Raw genomic sequence first — 13,168 nt, 5'->3', positions numbered from 1 at the left:
CATCTTGGGTTATTTCTTATGCAACAAAAGCAAGTTGCTATTTTTTAGTTCGACAAGTTGTACTAGATTCTTTTGCCAATCCAAGTTGTTTATTTGAGTTATACTCTGTAGAATAGCACATTTCCACGCAAGAAAAACTGTAGAATACCATGCCAAGTCTTGGTATCATGTATGGTGTCATAGTGCATATGGGAGTAGTTATCATGAACGTTCTGGCGTCGATTCTTGGTTGGGATGATTATAAAGCAACCCAGACCACGCCGTCCCCAACGAAGCAAAGCAAGCCCACGCCGTTCCCAACCCAGACCACGCCGTCCCCAACACCATCCATGCCGTTCAACAGATTAGCTGCTGTACCTGTACTACTATTATGGCTCGTCTCAGTGCTTGCCGCAAGGTTCCCACTGCTTGGAGCAGCATCGCCACAACCTAGCAGTAAGTGCCAAAGAAAATGCGGCAGCGTAGACATCCCTTACCCATTCGGGATCGTCCATTCACCCGACGACGACGAAGGCGACGACGACGGCCACTGCGCCATGAACGGCTTTGGCCTGACCTGCAACGAGACAGGGATTAATGGTGGGCGCCACAGGCCATTTGCAGCTGGCAACGTGGAGGTCGTCGGCATCTCGCTGCAGCAAGGTCAGGCCCGGATGCTGAATAATATCTCCTATTATTGCTACAACACCACCACTCGGGAGATGGTCCGCGACGAGTGGTCGCTGGACTTCGCGGGCACACCCTACATGTTCTCTGACACCACCAACAAGTTCACGGTCATCGGTTGCCAAACCCTGGCGTACATCAACGGCGACGATGGCGACTATGGCGATGGCGGCGACAAGTACATGAGTGGGTGTGTGGCCATGTGCCGGGGAGACGATGTGAGGTCGACCCTGAGCAACGGCTCCTGCTCCGGGATAGGGTGCTGCCAGACCGCCATCCCCAAGGGGCTGCAGTACTACTACGTGGAGTTCGAACCTGGCTTCAACACGACCGAGATCCACAACGTCAGCCGCTGCAGCTACGCGGTGCTCATGGACTCGTCCAACTTCACCTTCTCGACGACCTATGCGACCTCGCCGGCGTTCATTAACAACAACGGTGGCCAGGCGCCGTTCGTCATGGATTGGGCCATCAGGAACGAGACGTGCGACGTAGCCCGCAAGAAGCCTGGGTCCTACGCGTGCGTCAGCAACAACAGCGAGTGCTTCAACTCGCTCAATGGACCAGGCTACATCTGCAACTGTTCCAAAGGTTTCCATGGTAATCCTTACCTGCAAGATCCGGAGCATGGATGCAAAGGTACGTAAAACTGCTTATCCATCCATCAATTTACTACTCCAGGGTTTGGCACTTTGGATGCATCCATCATTTGGAGTACTATTTATTATCAACATCGTAGTCTGGACTTCTTATTTACAAAAAGTAAGATTTTTTTTTTTTGGAAAAGGAAGCGTGCCCCCGGCCTCTGCATCTGAACGATGCATGCAGCCATATTATTAAAAGATAAAGAGTTGGGCTTTGCCCCCGGCCTCGGCATCTGAACGATACAAAAAGTAAGATGTATTACATAATTAAGCAAGATTAACTTAGTGGAAGAACCTTAATTTCGTAAGATGTCTTTTGTCACTTTTTATCTTGCAAAAGTGTGATGTGCTTGCCTTGATGTTCTTTCTAACCTGAAACCAAAGAACAATTGTTCTACAGTATTTTTGGATTAATACATCAACAAACTACAATATTTACGACCAGCAAAGAAACCGCAAAGAAATAAACTGAAAGTTGGGCTCAACCAATACCTGCTCTTGGAATTGGGAACATGAGATTATCTGGTGGATCTGGTTCTCATTCATGTGCACTAATCCATCCTATCAAGGTAATCAAATGCTGTGCTTTGATTCTGTGTTTGAACCCTTGCTTTAAAGTAGATGCAATGGTAGTTAAAAACGTGTTAGAGCAATCTTTATATATACTACACAAGAAACATTCATTACCAACTAGTTAACTTCGCCAAGTGTTAATTCTTCAGACATTGAGGAATGCTTTGCAAGACACTATTTACAACAAGAAAAGAAACAACAAAGAAATAAAGTGAGAGTTGGGCTCAACCAATTCTCCTTTTCTTGGGAACATGTGATTATCTAGTGGATCTGGTTCTCAAAGTGTTAGAATCATAGATGTGCACTAATCCATCCTTTCAAGGTACTCAAATGCTTTGCTTTGATTCTGTGTTCCAACGCTTGCTTTAAACTAGATGAAATGGTAGTTGAAAACGTGTTGGAGAAACTGTCATTACCAATTCGTTAACATCCTCAAGTGTTAATTTTTCAGACATTGATGAATGCAAGCTCCCTCATCTGTATCGCTGCACAAATGGCGGAGTCTGCAGAAACAGGTTGGGAGGCTATGACTGTCCATGCAAATTTAGATTGAAAGGCCACGCCAAAGGGGGAACCTGCATAGATCATTTCCCTCTAGCAGCAAAGGTGGCAGTCTGTAAGTACTCTACTGCACTCCACTGTGGGTATTTTTGTTCATAGCTCATAGTGCAACGAACATTAGTACACATCACGCTGGGTGAGATCTGTTCCAGTAGAATCTATCACCACACAAACCCTCATGTTGCCAATCTAATTCATCAACAAAGAAACACATGTATGACATGCCAACTGCTTGTACATCTCTTGATGGATGCAGGCCATATGATTGCTTCAAAGGATTTCAATCATTCAGTTGTATATATATGCTGCTTAATTTCTATAAATGGCCTGGCTGTAATTTACGACCTACATGATTTCCTTGTCTTTTAAGAGCTCAATTTCCTTGAAGTTGTTCTATGGATTCAGATTCGGCAGTCGAGTTTCAGCCCCTTGACGGTCTTGATTGAGATTTCTTTTCCTTCTTGTAATTCTAGTGGTAATTTGTTTTAGATTCCGAGTAGATGAGCAAAGGAAACTATTAAGTTCTTATACTAAATATTTCTGCTAGAATTGTAACTACGATTTTAATTATATAAAGTAATTTGTTTTATGTCTGTCTAGGTACAATAGGTGGCATTCTTCTCATGGTGATTATATCGTTTCTTGTTATTCTTCACAAAGAGAAAAAGAAGACGGAAGAATTCTTCAAAAAGAATGGTGGCCCTACATTAGAGAAGGCAATTGTCATTAAACTTTTCAAAAAGGACGAGCTCAAGCCAATTTTGAAGAAGAGCAACTTAATTGGAAAAGGTTGCTTTGGTGAAGTTTACAAGGGCATTCTTGACAATAAACTAGTTGCAGTAAAGAAGCCGATTAATGGTTCTGTGCTAGAGAGTGACCAATTTGCAAATGAAGTCATCATTCAATCTCAAGTCATCCACAAGAACATTGTTAGGCTCATTGGTTGTTGCCTTGAAGTCGATGCCCCCATGCTGGTCTACGAGTTTATCTCCCAAGGTAGCCTCCATGACATTCTTCACAATAGCAATAACAAGGTGGCTTTCAACTTGGATGCACGTCTAAGTATTGCTACACATTCAGCCGATGGTCTAGCTTATATGCACTCAAAAACAAATAATAGAATTCTACACGGTGATGTCAAACCAGCTAATATACTTTTGGATGATAACTTCATACCCAAGATTTCAGATTTCGGCATATCTAGGCTGATTGCATGTGACAAGGAACACACTGCATCAATCATTGGCGACAGGAATTATATGGATCCGGTGTATCTACAAGAAGGCTTACTCACTGAAAAAAGTGATGTCTACAGTTTTGGAGTAGTGATCCTGGAACTTATTAGCAGGGAGAGGGCAATCCATTCTGATAATAATAAGTTGGTAAAGAATTTTCTTGAAGCCCATAAGAAACAAAAGAAAGCAACCCAGTTTTTCGACAAGGAAATTGCAATAACAAATGATTTGGAGATCCTTGAAAATTTAGCAAGTATAGCTGTGGAATGCCTTAGCCTTGACGTGGATCAAAGGCCAACAATGATGGAGGTAGCTGAGAGGCTACTCATACTAAGCCGATCTTGTAAGTTGTAAGATGTTTGTCACTAAGTTATTTTTAAATAATGGGCAGCAGAGTTCTCCTACAATATTCGTAAACGTGTCTCTAGGGAGGCTGAATTTATGTACGCTCCATCTGTAACCGTGTTCTGAAGAAGTGCTTTTTTACCAAAGGCGAAGTATCGAGTAATTTTTTTTGAGCTAATTTTTCTTATTATTAGAACTGGGTTTAGATTATTAGATTTTGCTTTTGAGTCATGCATGTAGTTGAATGGTAGAACTTGAGGCTGCGGGCAGTGTGTGCACATATACAAGTCAATAGTCTTAGTTAGTTGAGTCAGTCTTCGAAGGAAAGTGGATGCATGTGTGGGCGTCGTTAGGTGAGTAGCATGCACGTACTGCATGGATAACATTAGTTGTTACTTGTTAGAACGGCTTAGTTGTGGACCTGGTAATCAGCAGCGTCGTGCGTTTTTAGGAGCGAGGAGACCGGCCGAAACCTAGTGGCCAGATACACTAGTAGAAAAAGGGCCTAATGTTCAGCTCATTAGTTCCGGTTTGCAATTGAACCGGCACTAATGTGACCATTAGTGCCGGATCCAACGGCTAGGCGGGCGGCTGTCATTAGTCCCGGTTCTTGGCGAATCTTTAGTACCGGTACGTGTGAAAGTCTAAATATTCTGCCTTGGTCCATCGGTTATATAATGAACGGCACGTGTAGTGTGTAGAGTTTCAAAGCACTTTACAAGCTGTATGAAAAATCATGACTTCCTTTTCGCCCTCACTTTTCCGCCCCCACTTTCGCATTAGTTGTGTTCAAGCGAAACCTCACGTTGTTATTCCTTTTCTGGATTTTTCTTTTTTTTGAATGGTTATCTGGGGAAGTGAATCTCCACCCGAATATATTCAATTGAATTTGCTTAGAAGCCTTGCAGATCCATACAAGATGGGTTCAAGCGAAACGTGTCGAAGAAAAGCACTCAGGGAGCAGCAGGCAGGTGCCGCGCCCAGGCACAGCCACCGGCCAACGTGTCGCAACTAATGACAGTAAGAGTATAGGTAGTAGATAACAAACCAGGGCAGCAGTACCTTACTGTGACTGGGCTGGGCTGCAAGGCTAAGATGGGGATGGGAACTTGGTGGTGGACCTGGAGAGGGGAGGAAACGGCAGAGAAGAGTGGCTGTGCTACAAGGCTAATAACTGGTATGGTTTGCCCCTTGCTGTGACACTTGCTCCTCGATAGCCTGCTCTTTCTTTTTATGGCTATTAAAATTTGGAAGATCGGAACATATGCACAACATACAAAATAGTACAACTAGTAACCAGAAATAGTTAGAAGGTTATAAAGATGCATTATTAAGGGACTACATTGATATAGGCAATACTTGTTAGTCATCTCTTTGTGTCTAGAATATAATGGATCTTGTTAACATGACTTGTCGTGAGGATTTCTAAGAAAAGACTATACACATAAGTAGACTGATCTTGTCTTCTCCAGTTGTTGACATACATACAGTTTAAAGGTACCTAATGTAGTTTGAGAGACGAGTTGACCATACAGATAAAAAAGTATATTAGCTAGAGCAGGCCAGCAAGGAGGAGCAAGGTTGAGCACCCAGCGGAACAGCCACAAGATATATTAGGGCTGGGATGAGAGGATGATTGGGTTGGGATGCTGCGGCCGTGCGCGCCGGCACAGTGAGGCTATTTTTCAGAGGGAAAAGCAGGGGACGTCGGTACCTTGCGTCGGCGCAGCGACCGGCCAGCTTAGTCGGAGGTGAAGCAGGATAGGCCAGCGGATTCGGAGGTGAGGAAGGTCGATGCGTCGGAGTGGCCAGGGACCCCGGTCGCCAGAGATCCCTCGGACGGCGGCGGGTGAAGACAGAGAAAAAGAACTTGTTGTGTGACAAAAAATAAGGTGGTACAAAAACCTTTACACACAAAAAAAGAAACTTAAGAAGCTGCTATAAAATTCATATGTTGTTTCTCAATTTTTTCCTGACATTTTAAAATGTTAGATTATGTCTTCTTGGTCTCGACTTAACAAGTAAAAAAATCCCTTCCTCACAGCATCCATGCCGTCAACAATCGCCGGCCACCCATGACTCCATGCTCGCCCCTAGGCTGCCTGTGCTCTTCAGCCGCCCACGCCACCCCGCTCGTCCTCCGCCCCGTGCTCGCCGGCAACCCGCTTCCTACTGTCGCCGGTTGCATCACAGCAGTGCCAGTTGTAGCAAACACAGAGTAGCTGTGGCGATCATGTGTTTTTTTTGTCGTATCTATGATGACGTCGCTATTGCAAGAGATCGCCACTTCCGCGTAGCTTATTGTGTTTGATAGGATGGAAGCAGAGTGTGCTTCTTTGTGTGTTTTCTTTTCATCTTTCTTTTGTATTCTACATATTAATTTGTCCATAAAATTTAAGTTTATTATTTTTCCTCACAAATAGTATATATATAATGGGAGTTCATGTGAAAAGATTGCATTTTTTGAAATTGTATTCTTTTTCTTTCAATTTTTCCAAAACTTGTGGCAAGGGGTTGAATCTCTTAAAACTCTGAGTAGATCTTAGTACAGGGGCCGTCCACTAAAAGTCCATATAAAATTACATTCATGCGCAAAATACACAGAAGAATGCATCCTTCCTTTTGCGTGTAACTACACTGACATACGGCAAGTCAATGGAGCCTATTTAAAATTTGCCGTTATCCTCTCCATTATCTCTGCCGGTTTCATGCCCTTGAACCCGGTCCTATTGCACGTGAAACTGACACTATGCCCGTACCCTTGAATATATTAGCCCTTGCCACTACACATTTAGGATCTTTGTTTCACTCCAGCGTCCCATACTTGACTAAGAAGAAAATAAATGATCCGACGGCATGTTACAGACCTGTCAATCTTTAGCTAGCTAGGTTTTCCATTTATACTGGGATTTTGCAGCTAGATCACACCATTTTGGTCACGTGCTCATGCACATATCGTTTGGACATGTACATCCCATTTTGTGCTATTTTTTGGTTTCACCTAACAGGCACCAAGCGCCATCCCTCTTATGTGAAGTAAACATGTAAAAGAGGTGTGGGCGGCGCTTTCTACGCCAAGGTCGTACACGCTCTATGATACTCCCTCAATTCCAAAATATAATGCGTCCGTGCTTTTCAAGGTCCAACTTTGATCATAAATTTAACCAACGAGACCGACTGCGGCGGGAGAAAAAATTATATAATTGAAAACTTCTTTTGAATACGAATTCACTCGTATAAGTTTTGCTCCCGCCGTAATCGGTCTCGTTAGTTAAATTTATTGTCAAAGTTGAAGCACGGGAATAGAGGAAGCACTATATTTTGGAACGGAGGGAGTATATGATATGGCACATACCAAGCAAAAACATGTTATAACATAGGGCACAAAAATTATTGATCTTCTATGAATACTAGTAAGATACACGCGCATTGCACACATGAGATTTGGCAACCAAACTATGAATAAGTACCACACTATAGCATATAAGCTTTGAGTCATATATGCATTGTAAATGTTCGTTTAATTCTTATAGTTCATCTCATTCAAAATCAATCACTTTTTATAAAAACAAATATCTATTTTAAGATTCATGGAATTGTGTGTTGTAAAGCATAAAGTAAAAACAAATAATGGCAATTCATCTAGAAAAGAAATTAGGCAATTATGATATGGAAGATTCTAGAACAAAGGAGAAGTGCTTCTATTTTGAGGTTTGTGCATTATGCTTAAGTTCAACCATGGAGTGTTCTAGATTGTACATGTGGCAGAATCTAGTGGAATGTTGATGATATCCTCGGATTTGCCATCTCTGCACCGTCGGATTGGCTTCATCCAACGACCATCTTTTAAAGTTATTCGCACACTATATAGGGGTATAGAAACAAAATAAGAGACATTGGTTATTGTTTATGAAATATGATTGAAACATTGAAATTGAAATTGAAATTGTTTCTGAAGCAATTTCCAAAATCGTATAATACTAGAAGGGTTGGGCGCGCTTTATTGCGCCGTTGATATTATTGTATTTCATAATTTATTTACTCCATCTATTTCAAATTATAAGTTGTACTAGTTTTTTGAAAAGTCAAACCTCTTTAAGTTTGACCACATTTATGTAGAAATATATTAATATCCATAATATCAAATCTGGTGTTTGGATTCATTATGAAATGAATTTTCATATTTTTTATCTAATATTGTGGATGTCGATATTTTTGGCTCTGAACTTGGTGAAAGTTAAAGAAATTTGACTTTTCAATAAACTAATACACCTTATATTTTGGAACAAGGCGAGTATTTGGTTTGGTTAGTGGGGAAGATAATGGAGTGTCATCTCTTTATTATTCATATAACGCGGTGTTTTATAGTAGGCTTTTCGCGGTGTAATTTTGTGTTGTTTGCTAATCAACTCATATTTATGAAGGAAAATTTTATGCGGTGGTGACTGCATGTACTATAATGGTTTTAAAATATTACATGTTGAGTCTTCTTTTGCTAGGTGATGAGAGGGTGCGCGGGGTTGATATGTTTTTATAGGACGGCTGCTTCGGATTGATTTGAAAAATTATTGACCCAGTCAAAATCATGAGCCAAATCTAATAGAATTTCTCAATGCAACGAGAGAGCTCCAAAATTAGAGAGCATAGTAAATTAAAAGAATTGAGTGAGAGATTGTTGATCCGGTCAAAATTGATGACCAAATTCTAAATTGGTGGCCTCAATTGAATGAGAGGTCTCCATTCCTATGGAGCTTAGTGATATAGTATATTTTGGTAATCTTTTTATCATTTAGCAATCCTTGTTTTCAATCATTTCGGTTGTATTATTCCCTGAGGACGGCAAAGAGTTGGTGGACTTCAGCTTCAGCCCGCTGGCCTGCCAATCGATGTCGTGGTGAAGCTCATTTTGACGGCACGATGCAGGTCGGGGAACGTCGGCCTCCTATACCAGAGCATGGACAACATCGGATCCTCCTATCTATACCTCTATACCTTATTATATATTATATTATATATATATATATAAAGTATTAAAAGACATAGACTTTCATAGTTCTCTATATGTCGTTTCTTTATATCCGTTGATTTTATGTTATGCATAAAGATTGATGGTTCAGATCTAAATAAATTAAATTTTGGATATCTTCTTTGCTCCACAGCCCACGTACCAAAATAATATGGGCCTACATGATGTATTGGGCCTCGCACTGGGAGACACACTTTATGAGAAAATAACGTACGAGAGCGCAGGCACGGGCATATCCCCTTCTCCTGAACGTACGAGAGCACAGGCACAGGTACGGCCATCGCCATGAATCGCACCTCCACGCGGCCGCTGCCCAGCTCTTGGGCTTGGGTGGATGGAGCACGACACGGCGCCGGTCCGCCCGCGCTCATTCCCATGACGACGCTGACACGCACGACTGGGCGCGCGACGATGTGAAGCCCTCCCTACGGCGTACCGGCGCAGTACCCCTAGGCCGCAGATCCTCCTCCTTGCCGGCGTCTCCGCGAACGCGTCTCGGCCGCCGCCTCTGTGCAGCTTCTTGTGCGCTTAACACTACCCTCCCCTATGAGTGTGCGTGCCCTTCAACCCTGACGCAGACACAACTATCAATTAATTACAGCCTGATGCATTTACTAGCTACTTGCCGTTGCGACTATGCGGTGAACACCTTAGAGGAGAAGCGAGAAGCTTAAGAGGTGAGAAGTACCTACTTGCTGCATGCTTCACCATTGCAGGGCACAGAAAAGAGATAAGGAGAGATTAAATCAAGGGGTGTCAGAATATACGGTGCTGCATGTTGCCATTGTGCTACCGCGTCGCAATAACCAACCAGGGAAGAAAATAGAGGAGAGAGGTAACAAAAAGTTGGAAAGAGGAAAATTAGTAGTTGCTGTTGCATTTTGGGCAAGCTTCGTCATATTCATCATCCACGCTTCAAAGGTAACCTTTTTATGTAGTCCTAATAGATTGTTCGGGTGATTGGAAAATGCAGGGGTTTAAATTTGAATCAGGTCTTCTCAACTATTTTGGATTAAAAAAAAGATAACGCTAAAATCCCTGGTTTTTGCACTTCATTTGTTTATCTGAAGTTCCGAACTGGCTTGTGTACTTCGCTATCAAATTGGTGTTGAGCACGAGGCACTTTTCACTTTCTACAACTGAATGTGTTCCAATTGTTTGGAAGCTGGAATGGTATGTTGTCTAATCTCAATTTATTTTCACAATACTCAGTTTGATGCTTTTTGGAATATTAGAATAAAAAATAAATTCAAGGCCTGAAGTTTTATTTCAAGTAAATTCAAGGCCTCAATTAGCTGTAATATTCATTGAGTAAGAAGTGTTATTAATACTGTAGGAACTTGAGAAAATGAAGGGAACTGTGAATTAGATGAAGAGTCCTCATGTATATATGGGGAAGAGTGGGAGGATGCAAAAGTACAATAGAGTAGACAAAGGCACACCTTGCACTTACCGTTTCCTGAGTTCCAATGAACGATTCACTAAAATTAACGACTTTATTCATGGTGAGGTAATAACAAGTGTTAGAATGTAAGCCTTCTGCTTTATGTGAACTGCTTTTGTGCTTAATTTAATAAATCCTAATTGCAAATTATGTGAGGCACACAGTGATATGCATACACGGCCACAGATAGTTCTATGCGGTGTAATAGAAAGTACCGTTTTTGTAATTTGTGCAATAATTTTTAGAAACAATTATGTTTTAATTTTAGTGATTATATAACATATCCTATGTATGAACTAAGTTATATTCTCGCGCTCTCATTTTGTTCGCTGTGGCTCCTTATATTTATTCACCTCCAAATAGATATTAGCTTTCATAATTGAGTCTCCCACTAAGAAAGGAGAGCTTGATTCTCTCGTCTTGAGGATTTTCTCTTTTAGTAGAAAGTTGCAAGAGTATTTTTTTCTCCCGTTACAACGCACGGGCATATTTGCTAGTCCTATCTAAAGCCCAACAAGGACTAGCCCGAGCTGCTCCATCCCAAGGTGCTGCACCCGGACCACCGGGACGTGCTGCTTCTGCAGGGCGCCGGCCAGGGGTAGTCCCCGTCGTCGCCCTAGCCAGATTCAAGATGTACGTACACTTGCTCCGGGTACTGGGCATCTGGAGTTCTTGTGAAGGACCAAATCCCGATCTCCATTCAAGAATGAAAAAATCTAGCAAAGGAAGGTCCAGATCTTACTTTTGTTGACCAAAGAGCAAAATATCGCTTTGGGAATCTCTCACGTCACATTTCACCCTACCAGATCATTTCACAGATGCAGATGTGGAGAAAGTCAAGAACGCTGCTCTTAGGAAGATGGCGATAGCATTCAACAACCACAATAAATGTATATGGAACAAGTCGAGGGAACAATGGAACAAGGAGGAAAGAAGACTCCGAAATTCAAGGGAACAATGGAGAAGGCAAGAGATCAGTGGGACGCTTTCGTGAAATTCAAGGAATCGGAAGTAGCTCAGGAACGGTCGAGAATAAACAAGATCAATGCCGCAAAAAAGATATGGCACCATAAGCTGGTGCCAGGTGGCTATGATGTGGCCCGGCCTAAGTGGGTTCTTGTTGAGCAACATATGGTGGATGCAGGGGTCATTCCAGTTACATTGAGCTGGCCCCCCAGGTCCAGGACTTTGTTCTATGCGCATGGGGGGCGTTGGTCCAAAAGACAGGCGAGGTTTTGGAGCGGGCAAGTCTTAAAGGAGCCGACCTCGATTTAATTGTTGCAATGGAAGAGCCTCGAACGGGGGTGTTCACGCCCAATAGACAGAACGAGGAGCTTACGCCACCCTGAAGAACCCTCAACACCCGGGAAGAACACGAGGCAAAGGCGTTGTTGCGTGGTTTGAGGGGTTTGCGGACTGGAACGCCGACTACTGAAGCCATGCGAGAAAGAAGATGTAGGAGGATAAGAAGAGGAAGCTGGAGGAGGAGGAGAGGAAGTAGGAAGCAGAACGCCTTCAAGGACTAGAATCAAGGCACGCGGAGTTGGCCCTCTCTTTCCAGCGGTAGTAGCAGCAGATCGACTCCCTTAGCCAGGAAAGGGGAACTCAACAGCGACAGCAGCTAGCGGATCCAGCATTGGATAGCACCGTCCCATCCATGCCAAGAAGCAGCGTGGGTTCCGCCCCGGGCGATGAGGCACTGCTGGATAGATACCCTGTGGATGACATCGTGGATAACACTAATTGTGAGCTAAACTTTAAAATGAAGAACATACCATGAAGGTGGCGGACGGCGTTGCTTATACAAATCCCCCCAAGCAACCTTCCATTGCAATCTGATTCCAACTGGCTATGCTCGTGTCGCGGTTGATTAAGCGGTGGCACACTATTCGGGGCTAGAGCTTGACATTCCTGGAGGTGACCACGAGCGCACGCTGGGAGAGGCCATACATTGTATCATTCAATGGAGAAAGGATTGGATCATCTTTCCAAGGCCACCGACACCGTGTCAGCCGGCTCCTCCTCCAAGTCCGCCACCGCATCAGCAGACTCCCGCTCCTCCAAGTCAGCCACCACCCCATCAGAGTCCTGCTCCTCCAAGTCCACCAACGTGTTAGGCCACTGCTCCTCCTCCAAGTCCGGCACCGCGTCAGCCCAGTCCTCCTCCAAGTCAGGCACCTCGTCATCCATCTTCGTCGCCTCAGCGGGCTCCGCCGCCAAAGCAACAGCGGAAGAGAGGCGCCATAGTTATGGCGGCTAGCGGTACAAGTACGGGAGGCAAGAGATACCAATTTGGTCCAAGCCTCAAGACTCGTCTGAGGTTGCCTTACCACCTGACCGATGAGGGAAACGAAGCCGAAGTGCAAGCCCAACCGAGGGCCCATTTTGGACCGAAACCACCACCGCCGCCAAGGGGAAAGTACATGAGCTTGTCGTTGACCACTTTATTCGTATGACACAAGCACCAGCTCCCAAGCCTAGGGACTCAGACTATGAGCGCCAAATCAAGAAGTCATATCAAGCACAAAAAAAGGAGTCGAACTCGAGCTCGAGCCAAGCAGGTGCCAAAAAAGCAGACTGTTCCCCAGCTGGGAGAACAGGCGGTGCAATCGATCCCCCCGCTCATTGTACCAACACATGTGAGTATCGGCGCCGATCAGCTGGTAATAACCGA

General features: G+C 43.7%; 1 protein-coding gene across 1 annotated transcript; it reads left to right on the top strand.

Moving 5' to 3' along the window:
* Positions 1 to 218: 218 nt before the first annotated feature.
* On the top strand, positions 219 to 4,197 carry LOC123099464 (wall-associated receptor kinase 4). Its single transcript, XM_044521616.1, has 3 exons — positions 219 to 1,305; positions 2,335 to 2,499; positions 3,045 to 4,197. Exons 1-3 carry the CDS (start codon positions 330 to 332, stop codon positions 4,031 to 4,033), a joined length of 2,130 nt encoding a protein of 709 aa, XP_044377551.1. The 5' UTR covers positions 219 to 329; the 3' UTR covers positions 4,034 to 4,197.
* Positions 4,198 to 13,168: the final 8,971 nt, after the last annotated feature.

The sequence above is a fragment of the Triticum aestivum genome, chromosome 4D (assembly GCF_018294505.1).
Source record: "Triticum aestivum cultivar Chinese Spring chromosome 4D, IWGSC CS RefSeq v2.1, whole genome shotgun sequence".
In the NCBI taxonomy this organism is placed as follows: domain Eukaryota; kingdom Viridiplantae; phylum Streptophyta; class Magnoliopsida; order Poales; family Poaceae; genus Triticum; species Triticum aestivum.
The sequence above is the reverse complement of the archived record's forward strand: the minus strand, read 5'-3'. Positions and strand labels throughout refer to the sequence as shown.